Genomic DNA, 24,017 nt, shown 5'->3' on the forward strand with positions numbered 1-24,017 from the left:
TCCGGTGAAGAAAAATTGCAAACTAAAAAACTTGATTGCAAGTTATCCAATGCACTTTGATAGGTGTGTGAAATTATAAATATTAAATAATAAAATTATTTTATATATTTAAAGGATAGAATTAAGATATTTTTAAAAATATAGGAATAGAAGGATAATAATAGAGGTACGAAGTATAATTTTCTAAATTATCTACTTCGCTCATACCCGAAGCCAAACATAATTTACCGTAGACCCAAAACCACTTCGGTTTCGTTGGTGGTTACGTTTGTCCACCCCTATATAAATGTTGCAAAATACAACTCTCCAACTTTCTTTTTACCAAACATTTTCAAGTTGCAATTCTTTTTACCGCATATTTTCAATACTTCCCATCAATCTTTATCACTAGAAGAAGTTTTTAGATTTTCTTGATTGTTGAATCAGGAAAAGTTTAATTTCTTGAATGGAACACATTTTTATTTTGAAATCTTCAATTCAACTATCTCATATCACATCATTATTGACTATATCACATCCCAAAAATAATGAAAGATCACCAAATCTCAAAAAAGTTCATAAAAATAAAAAAGGCAGTTTAAAAATTAATGACTAAAAAATAAATAAATAGAAAATACATTTAAATCTATAAAACTAAATCCATTGACCTATAACATTATTGTAAATATAACTTTGAAGCGTATCTCAATCTCAATGAGGCGTGTCTCCGCACCGAACAGGTATCAGACACCGACACACATACGACACGGGAACAACTCGTATCAGACATTTTTTGAAATGTCAAACGGAAAAAAAAATAATTAAAATATAACGGACACGGATACGACACACTATTTCAAATAACCACATAATCAACTTCTCAAATTCTTATAATTTTAAAAAATAAAAACATTTTTTACGTTTTATATTCCATTTTCTCCGTTATAAAAACAACTCATGCTCTTTATTTTTTTCATCTTCTTTGTTTATTTTCATCTTCTTTGATTGTTTTCATCTTTACCGCATGTCGCTTCGCCACAAGTCGGTATTCCACTGTCGCCGCTACCACCCGTGTTTCACTCTTTTTCTTCCGATACTCATTCTTTCTCTTTTTTAATTGAAAGTACACAATTTAAATTTTTTTTTGGTTTGTTGATTGAGAGTACCGAGTATAATTATACATAAATTTTGATTTTTATTTTAGACCCTTTATAAATTGTACTATAAATTATATTATTTTATTTATATATAAAATATATATAGCCGTATCCGTGTTCTATGTTTTTTACAGTAGCGGTGTCTTCGTGTCCGTGTTTGTCTCGTGTTCCGTATCCGTGTCCAAGTCCAGGCTTCATAGAGCCTATGTAATAAATTTATTATTTTTAGCATTAAAAACCAAAGTGTCAAAAATAAATATGAAAATATATTAATTATCATGTTTTCTCAGATTTAGCCATTTTATTTTATTGTTTGAGGGATGGCTTTGTATAAATCACGTGTCCAAATTTAAAAAGTCATTTGCATGTGGACGAAGTATATATCAATCTTAGTCCTATACCACGAGCAATTTGTCAAGATATATCAATCTGACTTTGCTTCTTTCATTCTCTATAAATAGTAATAAGATGGTGAAATAATATTAATCCACAATCACTAATTCACCAACCACAAACAACAACAACATCAATAAAAACATTAGATTTCTTGCCTATTAAAAAAAAATATATCAACAAAAACATTATGAGTACTGAAAATGTACAAGATAGAAAACATTATGTTCTTGTTCATGGTGCTGGCCATGGAGCTTGGTGTTGGTACAAGGTAAAGCCAATGATAGAATCTTCTGGTCATTTGGTCACTGTAATCGATCTTGCAGCTTCTGGAATCAACTCAAAGAAAATTGAAGATGTTGATACAATTTCAGAGTATTCTGAACCTTTGTTGGAGTTAATGGCCACAATTCCAACTAATGAAAAGGTGATTCTTGTGGGTCATAGCTTTGGAGGACTTAGCATTGCACTTGCTATGGAACAATTTCCAGAAAATATTTCTGTTGCTGTTTTCTTAACAGCTTTTGTTCCTGATATTCAACATAAACCATCTTATGTTATGGAAAAGGTTTGTTTCATAACCCTCATAATATTTTCTAGAGTTTTAAATAAAAAAATTACAAATGCAATTTATATATATGGTTGTAATTTATTAATTACAGCCTATAGATTTTCGAAGTTGTGTAGATTAACCCCATGCATACCAAATAACCAAATTAAATAGAAACATTATTTATTATAGTTTAATTCTAATAAATATTTTATTATACTCTTTTTAGTCATGATTCAGATGCGACAAGTTTTGAACTACAGATCAAATGTCACAAATTGAATAGAAATCTTATAATAATAAAATTTAATCGTAAAAAATATTTTTGATATTCTTTTTTTATCACAATTAAAAGGACAAATTTTGATCTAGTAAGTAGATTGTTGTCTTGCACGTCCTAAATGGTTATAGATAGTAGATGAATAGTAAGTTAAAAAATTTAAGTAGTTTTGATATTAAACGACTTTGATACATTGAATTTCTAAATTACTAACAATACATTTGTTAAGTTGATAAGAAATTTTAACCTCTTAATCATGGTAGGAGATTCAATTTAGTCTTTAATTTTTGCATAAGAAAAAGAATTACATATAGATAAAATAACCTATTATTACTTCATGCCTACAATATGTATTAAAAAAATAGTTAATTCATTTGCGCATGGTCGTCATTATTGAGTTTGGTGTGTATAATAATAATAATATAGTAGGGTCCGAATTGATAATCCTAAAAATCTTCTATAAAAATATCTTCTATAGAAGTATAAATAATAAAATATCAAAGAACCAAAATATGAAGATAAAAATTAAAAAATAAGTTTCTTGTCAAAAAAAAAATTAAAAAAATAAAAATAAAGAAATTAAATATTAGAAATATATCTACTTTCCATTATATAGGTATTAAACTGAAAACTTAATTAGTCCTTCAAATAAAAATTAAAATGAACATTATAATGATCAATTATAATACAAACAATACGATAAAATATCAAAGACCAAAAATTAAAAAATAGTATATTTGAATGACTAAAAGTAAAAATAAAAATTTGCAGGGGTTAAAAGAAAATAAATGATATATTTTTAAGAAATAATAAACAAATATCGTCATAAGATATGTCTAAAACTTATTTATATTGTAAATATATAATTATTAAAATTTAAGAATATAGAGATGTGCTAATTATAAAAAAATATACTGTAAATATATAACTATTATATTCTTACCTGGGTGTTTTTTTTTCTTTTTCGAGATTCTACTGGAGGTGTTGAATATCAATTTAATACTTGCCAGTTACTATCAATAGGCCCTTTATTGACGCATAGATTTTAAGAAATCTACTGTAATTACACTATACCATTGACTATTAAGACCATGTATTGGATTTTTATATTTTATGGAAAGAATTTGGTTTTATATACACTATAATATGAAAATATATAGTATATAACTTTGGTCGGAAAAATAATATGGAATTGGAGTAGTTATGTTCACCATTGAGAGCATTGTTTCTTATGAACTTCAACAGTATCTTGAGAGTATCCCTGCGGCTGATTGGTTGGATACAGAATTCTCCCAGAGTGGAAACAAAACAGCAATATCCTTTGGTCCCAAATTTTTATCTAATAGGCTCTATCCACGCTCTTCCCCTGAGGTAAACTACATGCTACTATTACAAATTAAATTAATGCTCAAATATTTGAGCTTTGCAATATATAGTAATGATGGAAATAAAAGCAAAATATGTGGATTTGACAGGATCTTGAATTGGCCAAGAGTTTAGTAAGGCCATCGTCCCTCTTTATGGAAGACTTGACTCAGCAAAACAACTTATTCTCCAAACAAGGTTATGGGTCAGTTCCAACTACTTTTATTCGTTGCAATGGAGACACTTCAATTCCATTGAATTTTCAACTCTGGATGATCCAAAATGCTGGCATTAATCATGTATTTGAGATCAACGACTCAGATCATATGGCAATGATTTCTAAGCCACAACAAGTATGTGATTCTCTCTATCAGATAGCTGCTAAATACGCATGAAGTCATGGACTATAATAGCCTTTGGCTTTATTTATTGGATTTCAATTTTATTTGTATTCGAATAAAGGAATGGATAAGTGGCTTGCATTGCAATTTCTGTTTATTTCTCCATGCATGTATGTTATATACAACTTACTTCATAAGTATTATGGATAATACAAGGTTATGTAGATGAATATATGAAACTTACGAAATATTTAAATGTTCCTTTGTTAAAAAATTATATGTTCCTTTTGTTTTGTAAAATAAAACTGTACCTTTTTGTCACTAAATATCAATTCACCAAATCTATAATTGAGTAGATGAAGTAAAGTTTTCTGCCAGGATTTGTCCAGTTAGATTAAATTTAAGAAATTTAGTAAATGCCACATGGGAAGTATTTTGGAACTAATTTTCTAGCTTACACTTCCTTAAATTTGAAAAATTAAGTCTCAAATGATATTAAATTTATGAAAATTTGTACACTTATCTCTTTCGGATTTGATTCTGCAACCCCTCCAGCTAGTGATCAATCTTTGGGTTAATCTCCAACGAGTTAGAGCACTGCTCACCCTAAAATATGATATATTTTTAGATTACTAATAGGATATTACAAAAGGTTCCCAAATGAATATCCTGCAGCTGGTTTACAGTTTTGAGAGAATGGACCTGGTACCTTCAAAAATGGAAACAGTGATAGGAACCAGGTACTACCCCGCTATTTCAGACCCTAAGCACGCGGTATCCATCAATCCATGCTATCAATCATCCAACTCTCTTCAGAGATGGCATATAATTATAGATCAACTGATCCATAGAAAACTCAAGACATATGGAGTGACCCAAGAATATGGACACTACTACCAGTCATTTCTCTCCTTTCTGTCCATCAATGCTACCACCACTACCTGTTTTCAACAAGTGTTCCATTCAATTAGCAAACTAACATCGGAGCTTGAGAACAAAATAATTTCTGGCATAACATCTTGAAATAACTCTAGAAAAGCCTACTAACCAAATATGTAGTTCTATTCTATAACCATTAAAACTCACAAGATTGCCAAGCTTCCAGGGTTATACAAGATAGTAGTTTAGTTAATTACTCAAGTTTCTGTCTGTCGAATAACTTTTCCTGGCAGCATAACTCTTGAAATCTTCCAAGACTAAAAGAAATAAGTTGGTTACTATTTGTTGAAGATAGACAAGAAATAAAGCATTGTTAAGCAACGTACCGTCTCAGAAGCACTTCAGGATTATAGGGAAACAGGCTCTTTTGATGAAGATTGCCAATGGAATTCTTTAAAGATAGTAAACATTCTGCAGCTTTCTTGAATTGTTCAATGTTATGGTGCTTGAAGTCATATTCATTATCTTCCTTAAAATTCTTGATATGCAATTCAATACTGCCATTATTGTCAGCTGAAGAAGGCATTTCATCAGCAACAAACTGTAGATCATCCCCTGAAAGTTTTCTTCTCTTGCAAGATGATTGATTTACAAGTTCTCCAGATAATGGAAATTCCACAAATAATTTCCATGAGTTGCATATCAAATGCATGCATCTACCAACAATCGTGCAAAAGAGGAAAACGTAAATACCAATTCTCAAATAGCAATAGGTGTCAGGTAAGTACCAACACCAAAATTCACAACCTAATTGGTAATTTTCTATTTCTTGAATTGCTTCACTCTTGACATTAAACTAACTATACATGAACCATAGATGCAACACACCAACCATAACATCAAAACATCAAAATTGAAAATAATTATGTTTAAAAATACACATATGGTAGAAAACTAGCTACTAAACTTAGATCTGATTATAACTCTGCCTACTTATTTACAATCACAGAAACTCGGTAAGGGAAATCGTGGTCCAAAATAGTTAGCATAATATACCTTAGAAGATATTTAACACAGCTTATTCCAGTATCTTTTGAAATGAGATAGTCAAGAAGCACTTGATGATCATAGTGTATCTGTGCAAATAAAGGGTAAGATAATAAGTTTTTTTTTCAAAATAAAAATAAAGCAAATGCTAACAAGTTCCCTAAAGGAAAACTTGTTAAGGAACCAATATAGAGAAAGATTATCTTGAAATTTGTGTTAAAAAATCATTTTAAGCTTTTATAAAGTTATGTAAATAATTTCCAAGATAACATTTCTATCTTTGGTTCCTTAAAATGTGCCTTTAGAACACTTGGTAGCAAGACCCTAAAAATAAATAGTGAAACAGATAATGACTTTTCCTATCTGCGTTTACTATGGAAGTATAATACTAGCCTCTGAAAGAAACAGATGGAAAAGGTACACGGGATTAAAAATGTCACACAGATCAAAATGAAGGTCTCTCTTTACATCCTGGTATGCAAAATCTTTTCTTCCAGACCTACATCATTGAAATCTCATTATAGTGGCAGTGAATCTTTCCATTAAGAGCTTACTAACAAAAGTAAAAGATTATACATTTGCTTACAGTTGCTGGAGACAAGATGATATGCTCAGCAATTGCAAAAGCACTTCAAACAATAGATCATCCTGCCAATCAAGTGTTAAATAACCTCAATAAAGAAGATGTCATCAAGAGACTTAAAACTTTTCTGCTAAAGGAAAACAAGAAAAAGTCTGGACTCTCATTAATGACCCAGTTTAGCAAATATACGCTGAACCTGAACCTAAGAAGCATGGATGGATATTCAAAATTCCTATTAAAATTTGAAGTATTTCGATATCAACACAGCAGCTTCTTTTTAAAAAGTTTTCATGCTTCACAGTTTCCAGTACATGATCACCCATTCGGACTTGTCAGAGACATCATCCTTATCAAACATTCATATGACACCTGAGATTTTTAAAAGCTAAATTTCCAGAACCAAAAACTGCTTTGAAGACAATGGCCATGTCAGACAAGCTTCACGGTTCACACTCATTAACTAATGTGTACAAACAGCAAGAAAAGGGAAATTAGACAAACCTCATGAAGATATAGCTGGAGAAAAGATGACATGAAGTTCATACATATCTCTGAGTAGTTTTCACGGTTGATAGAGACCTCACTTGGAAGATGTTGTTGAATCCACTTGTAAAGCTCTAGTAATCCCTTTTTAATGTGAAAGTGATCAAACTCTGGATCTGGGTTATTGGTAAAATATGAGCTTAAAGCCGAACAATCACTGTGGTTTTCCTTTGATCCTCTTTGACTGATCAAACTGATAGAACAATCCAGTAAGAGGAAAATAGCTTGTCTTTGTAGATGGCTGGAAGACATCCCATATGTTTCTCCATCAGCCAAGCTCAATAAAAATGGAGAGCCTTCAAGACAATCACATTGAGCAGACACAAATTGAGTTAAAGGTTGTAGCAGAAGCTCTTGAAAGTAGTTATGAAGGATTTCAAGCCAAGAAAAAGAGTCTGAACAGTCCAGACACGAGAGTGAGCCAACCCTGATCATCAGAATCTGCAAAAAACAAGGTAGGTTTGAAGAGTTCATTTCATATGAGCAAGGCTGCCACTCAAACTCGATAGTCTATGTAAACTCGTGAATCTCATAGACTCCACATGTGAAGTCTTTAAGGGTTTACTCGATACAAAAATAATACTTAAAACAGTTACCACTTACCGTAGTATAATAGAAAATAATCTATTCACAAACAACCCAAACCAAAAGAGACTCCTATCCTATCCCTATAGATGCATTAATTGGTGCCGCATGTTTCCTTCTATATCCTGAGGACAACATGCATCTAAGTACTCTTCCATTGATGTATAGCTGGAGACTACACACAATGATGAAATTTTAGTGTTTAGATGTCAAATGGAAAAAGAGACTAAGAGAGTATATTTAATGAAACTCTTAAAAGTTGTTTTACATATAACTTACCTTATACTTCTATATATACTAAGAGTCTAGGTCAAATAGAATAAAGTTAGTAAAATTCTCATCTAATAACACAAATAAAGTGTTAACAGTTAACACGGTATATCAGCTCAAGTACTAAGTGTTTGATGAAAGAAAGAAAAAACTCAAGCACTAAATTTAATCTGAGATTGAGATGGAATATCTTTGTCAAGGTTTGACAGTGTTACACCGAAACACGAATAAGTTAATCATATGAAAGACAGACACAAAAATACCAAATCTTTTATTGATGGATTGAATGTCAATCTGAAAGGAGAAAAATCTCTTCCAAGGGTTTCCCCATACAACCACACTGCTTACCCGTTTTCCCATTGGTAACAATCTTCAGTTCCACCCCCTTATCCTATTTTAGCTGAACCTCATTTGCTAATAGCCTAATACTAACTGACTTTTTGTTCTAGCTAACTATTACCAGCTTAATGTAACCAATATGTAATGTAACAAGTAACTATTACCACCTTAATGTAACCAATATGTAACAAGTAACTATCTATTGATATTTGTGAATCTCAACACTAAAAGCAGTCAACAATAAAACTTTACTTCTTGTACTACGTATCCTACAAAATGCACAGGGCATTATACTAATCATAACCTTCTTGTCCATAAAACTTAAAGTGGAAATAATGACCATTATTATTGGCATTCAATACCAGAAGTAATGAAAAAATCAATTCTCAAGTTCTTGAACAAGTGGAAGAATCATACCAGCAATTTATGTTTCATGTAATGGATGATGCAAGTCTCAAAATTGTCTTCTTGCTTGCGGAGACACCACTTTACAAGTCTAGGTATAAGATTCATTACTGTGACAAATAGTGGATGTTTGTCAGCAGAATCACAACCAGTTTCCACAGAATCATTCCGGTCAACTAAAGTGCATAGTAACTGGAGAAAAGTCCCAAGAAATCTGATTCCAGGATCCATGGCACCCAAATTACTGAGATGCAGTTCATTCACCGGCAAGCTTTTCTTCGTGCTAACACTGTCACAACTCCAACACTCATCCAACAAATTCCAAGGCATTTTCAGAAGACAAGAATTAACGGAGTCATAGTACACTTTGACAAGTTCATCATCATAATCCTCCTTCAAATGTTTACATATAACACGAAGCACTCCAATGATACCAGCCACAGTAGACCAACCACAACTCATCAGCCCATGTTGCAGCGCAAAATCAACATCAGGAGAATCAAAGTTATTATTTTCAGACAAACACGGGAGCATTCTAGTAAAAGCCATTTCAAAGGAACAGCATAACAAATTGACGAACTCATCCCAATTGTTCCCCTACAAATCATCACAAAGAATCATAAATATCATAAAGCATGCATAAGCATAACATTAGCGTAACCTCGGCCAAACCACTACGAAAACTACTTACTGTCGTAAACATGAACTCTGAAATTAAGACAAGAGCATTGCCCGCGACGTGTTGAACAAATTCATTTTCAACGCCTAACAAATTCACCTGCCACATAAAAAAATACAAATCATATTCAAAAGAACACTATAAAGAAAGCATGCTAATGAATTGCTGTTTCTAACACTCACCATTTTAGTCACAATTTTCGGTAGACATTGATGGACGGAACAATGCTTCTCTGAACCGCACGATTGCTCTTTACTTAAAGAACCAAATTCACGAATTCGCAGCTGAATTTTCCTCACGACCTACAAAAAAATCGCAAAATAACCGAATAAATGAACAATTAAGCAACTATAGAAGATTGAAGTGAGTTTTAAGATGAGAACCTGAGAAGAAGCGATTAGAATTTCCTTCTCGTTCTCTTTGCTCGTTGAAACGAACGCGTGTGGTTCCTGAGGTACATGGAAAGCAGGTTTGGTTTAACGGATCAGATAAGAAAGGAAATGCTATAGTTGAATGTGAGAAACAGACTGTGTAGCGGCTCAGAGACTCGTCGACACAGCGGCAGAGCCACCACAGTTTACCGGCCGGAGACATTTTCCGAACTCACAAGTGGTTTATGCCGCAACGGGTAAAGCACCGAACGCTGCGTTTCCGGATGGCAATGGGTTTATCGGGGCAATTTGATACTAGTTGAAAAGAAAAAAAATTGGCCTTTTGGTCTCTAAAAGGAGGGGTTTTTTGATTTTGGTTCCTTTGTCTTTATTTTTTTAATAAATATTATATAGTTATAATTATAATTATAATTATATATATATATATATATATATATATATATATATATATATATATATATATATAGGGCATATCATATGAGAATGACATATTTATATGAGAATGTGAGAATGAATCTGAACCATTGGATTTTAAAATAAATGGTGGAGATTATATATGAATCTTTTTTTTCTCTCTCATGCATCTTGAAATAAATGAAGTAGGAGAGAGAAAAAAAAGATTCACTTATAATCTCCACCATTTATTTTAAAATCCAATGGTTCAGATTCATTCTCACATTCTCATATAAATATGTCATTCTCATATGATATGCCCTCTATATATATATATATATATATATATATATATATATATATATATATATATATATATATATATATATATATATATATATATATATATATATATATATATATATATATATATAGGGGACGACTCAAGTGAGAACACTTGGTTATTATGAGAAATGAGAACAGTGAATCACGACCATTAGATTTGATTTTAATGGACTAGATTGGTTTCTCTTTCTGTGTTGATTTAAAATAAATATTAAGGATCATGGAAAGAGAAATCAATCCAGTCCATTAAAATCAAATCTAATGGTCGTGATTCACTGTTCTCATTTCTCATAATAACCAAGTGTTCTCACTTGAGTCGTCCCCTATATATATATATATATATATATATATATATATATATATATATATATATATAAGGAGGGATATTCTTACTCCAAGAGTAAGTTATCAAGACTTACTCCTCATCATGATCATTGATTCTTTTCAATCTAATGGTTAAAATTAATAAGTAATTAAATGTGGAGAGAGAAAAATAATAGTCATTAATTTTAACCATTAGATTGAGAAGAATCAATGGTCATGATGAGGAGTAAGTCTTGATAACTTACTCCTGGAGTAAGAATATCTCTCCTCTATATATATATATATATATATATATATATATATATATATATATATATATATATATATATATATATATATATATATATATATATATATATATATATATATATATATATATATATATATATATATATGAGGAGGGTTATATTGACTCCAAGAGTAAGTGTTGAACACTTACTCCAAATCTTAATCATTGATTTTCATTAATCTAACGGTTTTAATTGATCATTTAATTTAATTATATTTGGAAATATTTTTCAACATAAAAAATTAATTAAAGCCGTTAGATTAATGATAATCAATGGTTAAGATTTGGAGTAAGTGTTCAGCACTTACTCTTGGAGTCAATATAACCCTCCTCTCTCTCTCTCTCTCTCTCTCTCTCTCTCTCTATATATATATATATATATATATATATATATATATATATATATATATATATATATATATATATATATATATATATATATATACGAATTAATAAAAAAAATGAGAAAAGGGAATATGCACTGACAGTGTAAAATATTTTTACAATGTCAACCAATCACAACCATGTATCTAATTAAAACATAATTTTAAATTTAAAAAAAAAACTAATATAACATGACAATTGTAAGGATTTTGATTGGTTGTATATGTAAAGTTAGTTTACACTGTCTGTGCACTACCTTTAAACTCAAAAAAAAAAAATCAATATTGATTGTCATTCAAATATTAATTTAATTTATAAAGTTTTAGTAGTTGCCTGGATATACATAGATTTAATAATTGCTATTAAACCACATATATGTTATAGTAGTTCATAAGTCATTAAACATATCATCTCTAATATCTGTTCAATATAAGTAAATATTTTGTCGTGTCGGATTTAATGGTCTCTAATATCTGTTCAATTTAAGTAAATATTTTGTCGGTCTGAAAAATAGGTTCGGCCCGTCGGGCATGCCTATAATTTTAAAATTCGTCTGTATCGTAAATTTATTGATTCTATTGATATTATATTATTTTATCATCTAATAAAATATAAGTTTAAACACAGTTAAGTTTTATAAAGAATCTCTGACAAATCTTGGACAAATAACAATGGTTGAAAAACTTTAAAAAAGAAGTTTTTAAAAAATGAAATTTGATAAGTAAATTGTAAAAAATATCATATGAATATAAAATTCATATATTATGAATTTACATATGCAAAAATATAGTATGAATTTATCCATCTTTCTTATAAATATTTAATGCATAATGTTCTGGACCGGCCCAATCCAATCAATTGGGTCATTCCCGCCTTCGGCCCAATACGCTTCAGAACGCACGTGGTGGTTTCCATCCGACCGGACTGGGCAAACGTGCCAAGTAACCGACCACGAGGATTCCTCGTGCTCGGTAAACAACTAGTCCACACGTCTCCTGAATATCCCCCTAAAAGGAAGCGTCCAATCCGTTTCAAACATCCTATAAATAGCCCTCTACATACAGAGGGCAAGGTAATCTTTTTCTTACCACTAAAACCCTATTACTTTGTTGTACCTTGTGGAATACGTACTTACTTTGGCATCGGAGTGCCTTGCAGGTACAACACATGTTTTCTCCATATTTGTCATCCTGAACTTCAAGCCTTCATTGTTGCTGGTCATCTGATCTGCTCGGTAAGATCAGTGGCGCCGTCTGTGGGAAATCTAGCTCCCCTCGTTCCTTTTTCTTGCACCTTCTTGATCCACTCTTGCCTCTTGCAAGAACTCAAGAACCAAAGTTCTAATCAAATCATTACTCATGGCCGGTAATAACGAAGATCCCTCGTCAATAGACGCTGCAATTCTCAAGAAAAACGACATCTCCATTGTTCCGCCGTCAAGAAACACCGCTCCTCGAGACAGTGTCACCGCGTCCCCGTCCCCTAAGGATCTTCAAGATGACCAATCTCATCGTTTCGAAGATCCCAGCGGGAAGGACAACCACGAAGAAAATCTGGGCAACCCCTTCCTCTCCAAAGGACAGCCTCCTCAAGACCAGACCATAAACGATGTCCTAGCTGCTCTTGCCCAGACCAATGCGCTCTTGCAACAGCAAAGTAGCCGGATCGAGGCCCTTGAGCAGAAGCGCCGCTCAAGAACTCCCCCCGATCACAAAATTCGTTCTCGACATGAAATAATCACCAAGAAACGCCCACGTTTCCCTTCTCCCAGGGAGAAGGCGAATCATTCTTCCAAGAAAGGGCCAAGCAAGCAGCGTCCCCGACACCATTCACAGTTCCCTCGGCCAAGAAGGAAATCTAGATCACCTCCGGCCAAGCACGACGACAACCGGAGGCGACGCAGGCGTAGCCAGAGCCGATCTTTTTCTCCATCCGCCAGCGACGATGAAGAGGAACGCCATGGTCCTCTATCTCAGTCAATCTTAGAGGCTCCCTTGCCAACTGGTCTCGAAAAACCCCCTCCGCTAGGGACCTACGACGGGACCACCGATCCGGACGAACATATTGAGAACATCGACGCCCTTCTCGACTACAGAGGAGTGCCCGGTGCCTTTAAATGTCGTTTGTTCCCTACCACCCTGCGAAAAGGAGCCATGACTTGGTAAAAAGTTTGCCAGACGAGTCCATCACATCATGGAGGGTGCTCGGAAAACTTTTTTCCAGACATTTCACCGCTTCCCGAAGACACCCAAAGTCAGAAGCCTCATTGGAAGCCATTATACAAGGGAAAGGACGAGTCTCTACGGGCATACATAGAAAGATTCAATAAAGAAGCCGTACAGGTATCCACCACTGCCCATATGAAGAAATTCTTGCTCGAGCGCGGCCTCTGACCACGCTCGGACTTTGCTAAAGCCGTCGGGATTAAAACTCCATCCACTCTTGACGAATTCTTCCTCAAAGCCCAAGCCTACGTTCAATATGAGGAGAAAGAAGCTGCCCACGCCGTCCGCAATTCCAGGCACGAGGAAAGCAGTAAAAATGCGCGCCAAGATGAGTCTCGCCGGGGAACTGACAAAAAGAAAGATGATAAAACTCGGGACCCCAAGGACTACAAAGCCCCTGCGGGGAAATTCCGAGAGTACACCCCGCTGAACGCCTCAAGGGAGCGCATCTTGAACGAATGCGCGAACGCTGAGTTTCTGACAGACAAGGTCCGATTCCCTAAGAGCATGCCCGCCCAGCCAAACGTTGATAAATCAAAATTCTGCAGATTCCACAAAGGCCACGGGCACAACACCAAAGATTGCATCCACCTTAAGGATGCCATAGAGATACTAATCAGGGAGGGACATCTGAAACAGTATGCGAAGAAGCAGGAGGCCACTAGAGAAGCTAAACCAGTCACCGAGGAAAAGCCGGCGGAAGATACGCCCGCCATGCAATTGGCCATGAGCATTACCAGGCCGAAAGATTTTTACCTCCCTGTCTGGGCCAACACAGCTACCACCTATTCCTCCCATAGCACATGGAAAAGGTTCCCGTCCACAATGGTTATATCAGGTGGGGGTTTCAGCAAACTGACCGTCGGATCCGTGAAACGCAAGTTCGACGAGCTAATCTCGGCCAGCATGAACGTAGCCTCTAAACTTCGACCACGCCAAAGGCAGTCCCTCCTCAATATCTTTCTATAAAGAAGAGTTGCCCGGAGGAGAACCTAACGCGACCATCCCTCTCCTCATTCGAGCTCGGATGGCTAATTTTGACGTGCGACGCATATTGGTCGACCAAGGAAGTTCAGTGGACATCATGTACTCCCAATTGTTCAAAACATTGCAGCTGAACGACAGTCACCTTACACCATACGTACGATCTAGCTTACAAGGTTTCAATGCCACAGTAACCAAGCCGTGGGGATTCGTGGAACTCATAGTTTCTATCGGGTCGGCAGAGACCACCAGGACAGTGAAAGTGCAATTTCTGGTCATCGACTGCCCGTCAATATACCAGTGCATCCTCGGATGCCCCACTCTGGCCGAATTAATAGCAGTTCCCTCAACCGTGCACCTCAAGCTCAAATACTATACGACCAAAAGACAAGTAGCAACACTCAACGGCGACATCGAAGCAGCCAGGAGGTGTTTCAAAGCCTCCGCCAAAGGCCTGAGCGCGATAAAAATACCGGCCCAAGAGAAGACAGCAACCAGCGCTACTTCAGAAACCAACAAGTCTATGCCCCGCATCGACACTGTCGACCTCGACAGTCGTTTTCTGGGAGAACCCGAGCAGAGCATCAACGCGGACGCATCATGAGGGATCCCCCGGCCAATTCCGGACGGAGACTTTGAGCTCGTTGCTCTCGGACTTGACCCAGAAGTGGCTTGCCATCACCTGACCATCGACCCGACCTGCAAGGCCGTCGCTTAGAGAAGAAGAAAACAGTCACCATAAAAAACGGTTGCGGCCGAACTAGCTGTAAAAAACCTCTTAGAGGCCAAGTTTATATCTGAGGCCAAGTACACTACTTGGCTCTCCAATGTTGTACTTGTTAAAAAATCAAATGGAAAATGGCGCATGTACACTGACTACACCGATCTTAATAGGGTTTGCCCAAAAGATGCTTATCCTCTCCCTAACATAGATAAACTAGTCGATAATTCTGCCGGTTTTAAATTACTTTCATTCATGGACGCATATTCCGGATATAATCAAATACCCATGGCTAAAATTGATAAGAAATATACGGCCTTCATGACCGAATCGGGCAACTATTACTACAACGTAATGCCTTTCGGTCTGAAGAACGCTGATGCGACATACCAGCGCATGATGAACAAAGTCTTTCGAGCAGAGATAGGCGATATGCTCGAAGTATATATGGACGATATGATCGTTAAATCCCAACAGGAAACCGATCACGCCGCTCACCTTAAAAAGGTTTTCGAGCAAGCCCGGAAGTGTAAAATGAGATTCAATCCAGAAAAATGCGCATTCGGCGTCCGCGCAGGAAAATTCCTCGGCTTCTACCTAACAGAAAGAGGAATCGAAGCCAACCCGGATAAATGCAGGGCCTTCTCAGACTTGCCCACTCCAAATTCAAAAAAGTCAATCCAAACCTTGAACGGCATGCTCACATCACTATCAAGATTCGTGGCCAAATCCGCGCAGCATGCCCTACCACTATTCAAACTCCTCCGCAAAGAGACCACATTTGAATGGACGGAAGAGTGCGAGCGTGCCCTCTCCCATCTCAAGCGGACGTTGTCTAGCCCACCAGTTTTATCTAGATCGGAAGCTGGAGAAATCTTATACATCTATCTCGCTGTGGCCACCGAGGCCGTTAGCGCGGCCTTGATACGAGAAACCTCGGAAGGCCATAAACCCATTTACTTCACAAGCAAAGCACTCCAGGGCCCCGAGATCAGGTATCAACAGATCGAAAAGGTCGAACTTGCGTTAATAACCGCAGCCCGAAGACTCAGACACTATTTCCTAGCACATACCATAGTCGTACGAACTGAGCAACCCGTAAAACAATTGCTTGCACGCCCTGACATGGCCGGGAGAATGCTTCGATGGTCGTTGGAACTTGCGGAGTTTGACATCAAGTACGAGGGAAGAAAAGCCCTTAAAGCACAGGTCTTGGCAGATTTCGTAGCCGAGATGGCCTTCCCCGAAACAACAAACAACAACGCCCGAAGGTGGACCTTATACGTGGACGGTGCCTCAAGCTCGACCGGCAGCGGAGCAGGGATCATTCTTGAAAATGAAGAAGGAACCCTCATAGAGGTATCCCTTTCACTATCATTCCTAACATCCAACAACCAAGCAGAATATGAGGCCCTGCTAGCCGGGTTGCGCCTCGCAAACGACTTAGAAGCTGAAGACATTGAGGTATTCACCGATTCTCAACTGGCCGCATCCCACATCTCGGGCGAATATCAGGTTAAAAGCGAAGCCCTCACCGAATACCTGACCCTCGTGAAAGAAAGGCTGGCCCGATTCAGGAGCGCAAGAGTAAAACACATCCCAAGGGAACACAACGCTCGAGCAGACGTCTTATCAAAACTAGCGAGCACAAGAAAGAAGGGAGGTAACAAATCCGTAATCCAGTAGATATTACCAAAACCCAGTACCGAGACCTCATCTTCCCTCTCACTCGTAAGCGCAATTGGGGACGCGTCCTGCTGGACGACCCCGTATACAATTACTTAACAAGTGACATCTTGCCCACCGATCCTAAAGAGGCTTCCACTATCCGACGACGAGCTTGCTCGTACGTCTTAATCGAAAATCGCCTCTACCGACGAGGATTCTCCATACCTCTCCTCAAATGTGTGGACGAGGGCACATTCCCCTACATACTCCGAGAGATACACGAAGGAATCAATTACCAACATCTAGGAGGAAGATCACTCGCTCGGAAGGCTCTCCGAGCAGGCTACTATTGGCCAACAATGCAGGACGACGCCAAAGAATATGTTAAGAAATGTGACAAATGCCAACGTTTCGGGGACATGCACCTCGCGCCCCCCAACGAACTCAAATCCTTATCATCTCCCTGGCCATTCGCGTGGTGGGGGGTGGATCTCCTCGGTCCGTTCGTGACCGGAAGCAATCAGAACAAGTATCTCATAGTTGCGGTCGACTATTTTACCAAGTGGATCGAGGCCAAGCCACTGGCCAAAATCACATCCTTGAATGTACTCCGCTTCTACAAAAGAAACATTCTCGCCCGGTTCGGGGTACCATTAGCTATTATCACCGACAATGGCACCCAGTTCACTGACGGGCGCTTCCAAGAATTCGTCACGAAATTAGGTACGAAGCAACATTTTGCGTCAGTCGAGCACCCACAAACGAACGGGCAAGCAGAGGCCGCCAACAGAGTAATTTTGAGGGGCCTCAAAAGAAGACTAGACGAAATAAAAAGGGGATGGGTAGAAGAGCTACACAACGTCCTATGGGCTTATCGCACCACTCCACACTCCACTACCGGGGAGACCCCCTTCCGACTGACGTACGGATTGGAGGCCGTGATCCCCGTCGAAATACATGTGCCTTCTAGACGCGTCGAAGAGCCACTCGAGTCAGAGGGCAACACCGAGGCAATCAAAGAAGAGCTCGACCTAGTCGAAGAAATTCGTACTAAGGCCGCTCTACGCGAAGCTTCACTTAAGCAAAAAATCGCCCTAACACATGACGCTAAGGTCATTAAACGGGAATTCAAAATAGACAGCCTAGAACTAAAAAGAAACCACAAAGATTCCCGAGAAGGCAAACTGGCCGCAAATTGGGAAGGCCCCTATTGTATCCGGGCAAAGACAGAAAACGGGGCATATTACTTAGAGAATTTGCAAGGAGAAGAACTCGCTCGACCTTGGAACGCTGAAAAGCTTAAACAGTATTACAGTTAGAAACACATGTGCGACATGGTACGTGTCGAGCACCTATCAATATCACAATACGATAGAAGCTTGCTCTATTAATCGAACAGACTTCTTGTCCTTCAGGGGGGCCCGAACACCGAGCATCCCCGTCGTAAACAAGTACCATGACGGCAGAACGCCCCACTCGCGAGGGGACCGTTCACGCCATGAGCCTCGGAGCTCTATACAACGAAATCCGAGACTCACCATATGCCAGGCACACGTCCCCGGTAATCGACCACAGTTCCACACACTGGGTGATCAACACGTTATAAGTCGAGCAAATATTCATAAAATGCAACATAAACACATAAAGGAACAACAACACTATTTTATTCATCATTAACGAGAAATTACAAAACAAACAATTAAGAAGAAAACACTTTATTCCTCCCGATTGGCAAACTCCTCCGAGTGAACGTACTGATACCAATCTTCATCCCACTCGGTCTCAGAACCATCCACGTCAACGACGACTCTCACACCAGTCTCCCGAGCACGAGCATCTGAACTCAAAGAGCCACGAGAGCGAGAAGTAGATCCAATTGAAGCCTTCTTCTTCTCATTCACCTTCTTCACCCCACGGGAGCACGAGGTTGAGGATACCTTTTTCTTGTTAGCTTCACCCATCCCTGCGAAAAAATGAAGAAAGAAGAGGTCCATAAGACCTCCTTTTATAAGGGAAGAAGGGGAACAATAATCTTGGGAAACAAATGTGTCGTTAAGGAATAAAGACATTGGAAAACGATAACGCATCTCCCAAAAAACTCATAACGCACGCTGATGTTGTAGGAAAGTACAATTCAAATGTAAGTATTTTATATTATCGTATCCACAGGGATTGGGGCGATATCAAAACCGTTCAACAACTTCTATAATTCTAAGCATAGAGTTTCAAATTTGTTTGGTTGAAAGTTACGGAAAGTAAAATGCGTAAATAACGAAAGATAAATTTCAGAGGAAAAGACTTGTTGGGAATTGGTTTTCATCCACCGATTCAATATGCAAATCTTGGATCAGTTATACACAATCTATGCTTGTTTCATTATCATCACGTATTGCTCACAACAAAGTTCATGTCTAAACGTTTTGTTGAGATTTCTTACCTTATGGTTTAATCGACGATTTCTCAGTCTATTAAACTATATGGTAGCATTAAGATTCAATACTTAAAGTGAATATTAAACCTAAATCTATGTCTAGCATTTAGGGTTTAATAGTTGTTATCTTGGATCGAGATTAGAATCGTATTTGTCAATATCAATTCAATCCACGAAATAAACGATGAAACGAAGATAACAACAATAATGATTCAAACATAAATTATATATACCGCCATGATTAAAGAAAATACATACTGTTTCGGTGAACTACGACCAATCCCAACAAGAGAGGGATTTAGCTACTCATGGTAGCTTGATGAACAATGGGAGAATTGAGTTGGAATGACATCAACGACGATTTCCCGACTCTTGATGTGTATCCACCTCTTTTTACCTAAAAACCTCTATTTGTGTTTCTATTACAAAAGTATTACAAGATAAAAACTGAATGAATGAATTCTGAAATGAGTTCTGCTCCTTTTATAGCAGTTCTGGCCGCCTGAGTTCGCTACGCGAAAGGAGTTTCGCTGCAACGAATGCCTTGCTTCATTGTTAAGTCCTTGTTCTGACCGCCAGAGTTCGCTACGCGAAGGATATTTCGCTACAGCGAATGTTTTCTTCAGCTTTAAGCAATTCAAATCTTCTAGAAACCGCCAAAGTTCGCTACAGCGAAATATGGTTCGCTGCAGCGAATGTACCTCGCTACTGCTTGCTGCTAGCGAAACTGGGAAGTTTGATTCTGACTTCATTCGCTACAGCGAAATCTGGTTCGCTGCAGCGAATCGGGCCTTCGCTACCATTCGCTACCTTTCGCTGCAGCGAATGCACTGTTTCTGGATTTTTGCCTTTGAGTGCCTGGAGTTCGCTACAGCGAAAGAAAGTTCGCTGCAGCGAATGCTCTGTTTTCTGGTTTTTTGCTTAAGGCCAAATCCTGCACAAAAACAAACCAAGCCAAGTAATCTTGCACAATAATAGTTTATTCAATGATTGGGGGGTTTTATGTGAGAAATATGTCAAATAAGCAAGATAAGTGCTATATTATAATAAGTCATTTTACAATGAATAAAGCACTTATCAAACTCTCCCCAACTTGAATCTTTGCTTGTCCTCAATCAAAGTAAAAACAAAAGCAAGAGTTTCTATACCAGCTTCACATGATTAACCAAATTTCTCAATGAAGTATAGGAGGCACATGGCTCTTTAAAGTTTGAACATCCAAGGATAAATGTTTTTATGACTTCCTTTAGTACTTAGACATATTCATGAAACAAGTCTTCCACATAAAAACCATGTCAATCAATCCAAAGCACTAAACATGTTAATCATGAATCACACTTACCACACTTTTAGTATAAGTGAAAATGATGAGGTATGTTGATCTCTCACATGACAAATTTTGCTAACATCTAGATCAATTCATACTTTCATCCAAGCAAGATATGTTGATAAGCAAGAACATAGATCACTAAGGTCTTTTATGGTTGTAATGTGGCTAAGGAACCAAGGAAGTGTCATTTATAGGGATAATGGAAACAAAAAGGTTGTTGATTTTTCTATTTAGAAGAGCATTCAAAGTTTTGACTCTTTTATCCAATACTTCTTATTTCTTCCTTTTGAAAACATTCTTTTATATCCTTTTCTTTTTCTTTCTTCATTTTCTAATTTTTTTCTTTTGATTCTCAAATCTTTTTCTTTTATTTTGAAGAAAGTCTTTTTCTCTTTTCTCCCCAACTTGAATAATACCTTACTTGCTTTGAATGCTCATTGAGATCTTTCAAAAGATATCATGGTTTCAATGTTATATTCAAGGAAAAATAGAATCTATCATATATGAACTTTTTATGATTTTCAAAGCTATAAAACAATATCCACTAAGTGGTTTACCTAATGTATTGTTCAGTTCATTAATGATAGATTCATTGTCATAGGGCTCAAAAGGGGTTGCAAAAGATCACTCACTCACAAGGGACGATGAGGCTATATTTGGTTTAGTGGTTATGCTCAATTTCAAAGAATTGCCTTGATCCCTTCTATGTCTTTGCGATTACCAACATACATGCAAGATTTAAGCATGAATCAAACGAGTTAAAACAAGAATTTTTCAGTCTCCTTAGCATATAGTGAACAATGGAAGGTTACCTCACTTTCTTGTTTTTAGAACTAAGTGATTCATATGAAAACATGTCATGGCATAGGTTTGTATGAACTGGTTTTATGCAGCCTACTCATGTCATGTATATGCTAAATTCTAAGAAAGCTATAAACATGTACCTTGGCTATTGCAATCCTCTCAAGTCATAACCTTTCTCTTGTATCTTTAGTTTATGTGAAATTGGTCCTCTACTCCATGCTTCTTCTTTCAATTCATTGTTAGAGGACAACCAGTATCAAGAATTGGTCATAAGTCACCCATAGCTTATAATGAAAACACACAAAAATTCAAAATGAAGAAGATGACATGATTGGCAAAGAATTTTTTGCTGAATTTGCTGCGTTCGCTGCAGCGAAGCAGGGCTTCGCGTAGCGAACTCTGCATAATTCTGTTTTCTGCAGAATTTCATTTGTGCCATGTCATGATGTCTTCTTCTTACCAATTCAACTAATGATGCATAAAGATAATAAAGAAGTAAAAGGTTGGGTTACCTCCCAACAAGTGCTGGTTTAACGTCATTAGCTCGACGCCTGTTTCGAATAAACTTACGGTGGTTTGTATGAATTTATCAAAACATCCTTGCCACCATTATTTGGCCTTTCTTTCTTATCCATTCCTTTCAATGCTTCCAGGCCTACTTCATCAGGAGCTTTAACTTTGGAATCCTCTTTGTGTTGAAACAATGTGAAATTGATTTCTTCATCTTTGTGCCTTATTTTCATCTTCCCTTCATCCACGTCAATCATCATTCTTGCTGTTTTTATGAATGGACGTCCTAAGATTGGAGGGCTGTCTTCATCTTTGTTCATGCTGATTACCACAAAGTCAGTTGAAAATCGAAAACCCTCCAGTTTGACCATTACATCTTTCATTACGCCAATTGGTTTTGTGGTTGATTTGTCAGCAAGTTGCAACTTCATTGTTGTAGGGTTCAAGTGAAGATCTTCAATCTTTCTCATGGTGGATAATGGAAGAAGATTGACGCTTGATCCAAGATCTACTAAAGCGTTATCGAAATAGATATTTCCAATGGTAACCGGTAAAGTAACTTTTCCAGGATCCGCATTGTTTTCTTCCTCTTTTTCTTGATTTTTCTCCACAACTATACCTTTTGAATTTTCCCCAACTTTGTCTTGAACAATGTCACTACCTTTTGTCGTGATTGCATTACAAGTTTCTTTGGGATTAACTTGAGTGGTGGCAGAAAACGTACCTCTTTGTTGCTCACTTAGTTGCTTCGCAATTTGCCCAACTTGCGTTTCAAGATTTCTAATTGACGCATCAGTGTTTTTCTGGTTTGCCATGGACAATTGCATGAATTGATTCAAGGTATCCTCTATCTTTGAAAGCTTATCCGGCTGCGTGTAACTTTGGTACTGATTTGGTCGGTTTTGGCCATAGCTTGCGTTGTTGTTGTGTGGATAACCTTGATTGTACGGAACTTGCCTTTGTTGTTGATTTCCCATATATTTTACCTCTTCGTTGATCGGGGGACAGAAACCAGTTGGATGATCACCCGTACAAATTTCACAAAAGGCTACTTGTTGTGATGCGTTTGACGAACCGTGCACATCTTTGAGTTGTTGAGGAAGCTTGGATAGCTGTTTTGTCAATTCCTCTACGGTTTGAGTGAGCAGTTTGTTTTGTGCTAGGATTGCATCATTTGTACCCAATTCCAAAACTCCAGGCTTCTTTTGGATGGTACCTCGACTGTGTTGAACTTGGTGATCTGTGAGAGCCATCCTATCAATGATTGAAATTGCTTCTGCTGCACTTTTTGCTATCAAGGAACCTCCAGCTGTTGCGTCGAGTAAAAGCTTCGGTTGAGGTAATAATCCATTACGGAAAATGTGGATTTGTGACATGTCGTCGAAACCGTGGTTTGGACATTTCCGTAGCATGGATTTATAGCGTTCCCAGGCTTCACACAAAGTTTCATTTGAAAATTGGGTGAATGTGGCAATAGCTGTTTTTGCATCCATGAATCGGTTGTGAGAAAAGAATCTGCTAAGGAAGTTTCTCTCTAACACATTCCAATTGGTCATGGTTTCCGTTGATTGATCGAGGTACCAATCCTTTGCTTTGCCGATCAAAGAGTGCGGGAATAATCTCATGAAAACGGCTTCCTCTTCAGCTTCTGGTGCACCTAAGGTACCAGCTATTTCATAGAATCGGGTGAGGTGAGTGTATGGATCTTCATGATCCAACCCTGCAAAAGGATTAGCATAAATAATTTGCAGCAGTCCTGTTTTCATCTCAGCTCGTCTTGCGGCTGGATTGTTGGTGAGATGGGCGAACCGCCTTGGGCTAC

The 24,017-nt window shown here is 37.2% G+C and overlaps 2 protein-coding genes across 6 annotated transcripts; one reads left to right on the plus strand and one right to left on the minus strand.

The window, feature by feature from the left end:
- Window positions 1–1,573: 1,573 nt before the first annotated feature.
- LOC131639757 (salicylic acid-binding protein 2-like) lies at window positions 1,574–4,275 on the plus strand. The gene is made up of 3 exons (XM_058910224.1): window positions 1,574–2,097; window positions 3,605–3,730; window positions 3,835–4,275. Exons 1-3 carry the CDS (start codon window positions 1,720–1,722, stop codon window positions 4,117–4,119), a joined length of 789 nt encoding a protein of 262 aa, XP_058766207.1. The 5' UTR covers window positions 1,574–1,719; the 3' UTR covers window positions 4,120–4,275.
- Window positions 4,276–4,388: 113 nt separating this feature from the next.
- Window positions 4,389–10,094, minus strand: LOC131639733 (uncharacterized). 5 transcript variants are annotated; one of them, XM_058910214.1, is made up of 13 exons: window positions 9,924–10,094; window positions 9,779–9,844; window positions 9,578–9,697; window positions 9,408–9,494; window positions 8,729–9,313; window positions 7,076–7,558; window positions 6,578–6,639; window positions 6,385–6,490; window positions 6,001–6,080; window positions 5,331–5,660; window positions 5,202–5,261; window positions 4,775–5,006; window positions 4,391–4,671 (listed from the first exon to the last, which is right to left on the minus strand). In XM_058910214.1, the coding sequence occupies exons 1-12, from the start codon at window positions 9,987–9,989 to the stop codon at window positions 5,003–5,005; spliced, it is 2,049 nt and encodes a 682-aa protein (XP_058766197.1). In that variant the 5' UTR covers window positions 9,990–10,094; the 3' UTR covers window positions 4,391–4,671; window positions 4,775–5,002. The 5 variants fall into 5 exon arrangements, with proteins under 5 accessions (XP_058766202.1, XP_058766197.1, XP_058766192.1 ...); XM_058910209.1 differs by having other exon boundaries at window positions 4,393–4,671; window positions 5,114–5,261; XM_058910201.1 differs by having other exon boundaries at window positions 4,394–4,671; window positions 5,152–5,261.
- Between the last annotated feature and the right edge of the window lie 13,923 nt (window positions 10,095–24,017).

Source organism: Vicia villosa, linkage group LG1 (assembly GCF_029867415.1).
Source record: "Vicia villosa cultivar HV-30 ecotype Madison, WI linkage group LG1, Vvil1.0, whole genome shotgun sequence".
Lineage (NCBI taxonomy): Eukaryota > Viridiplantae > Streptophyta > Magnoliopsida > Fabales > Fabaceae > Vicia > Vicia villosa.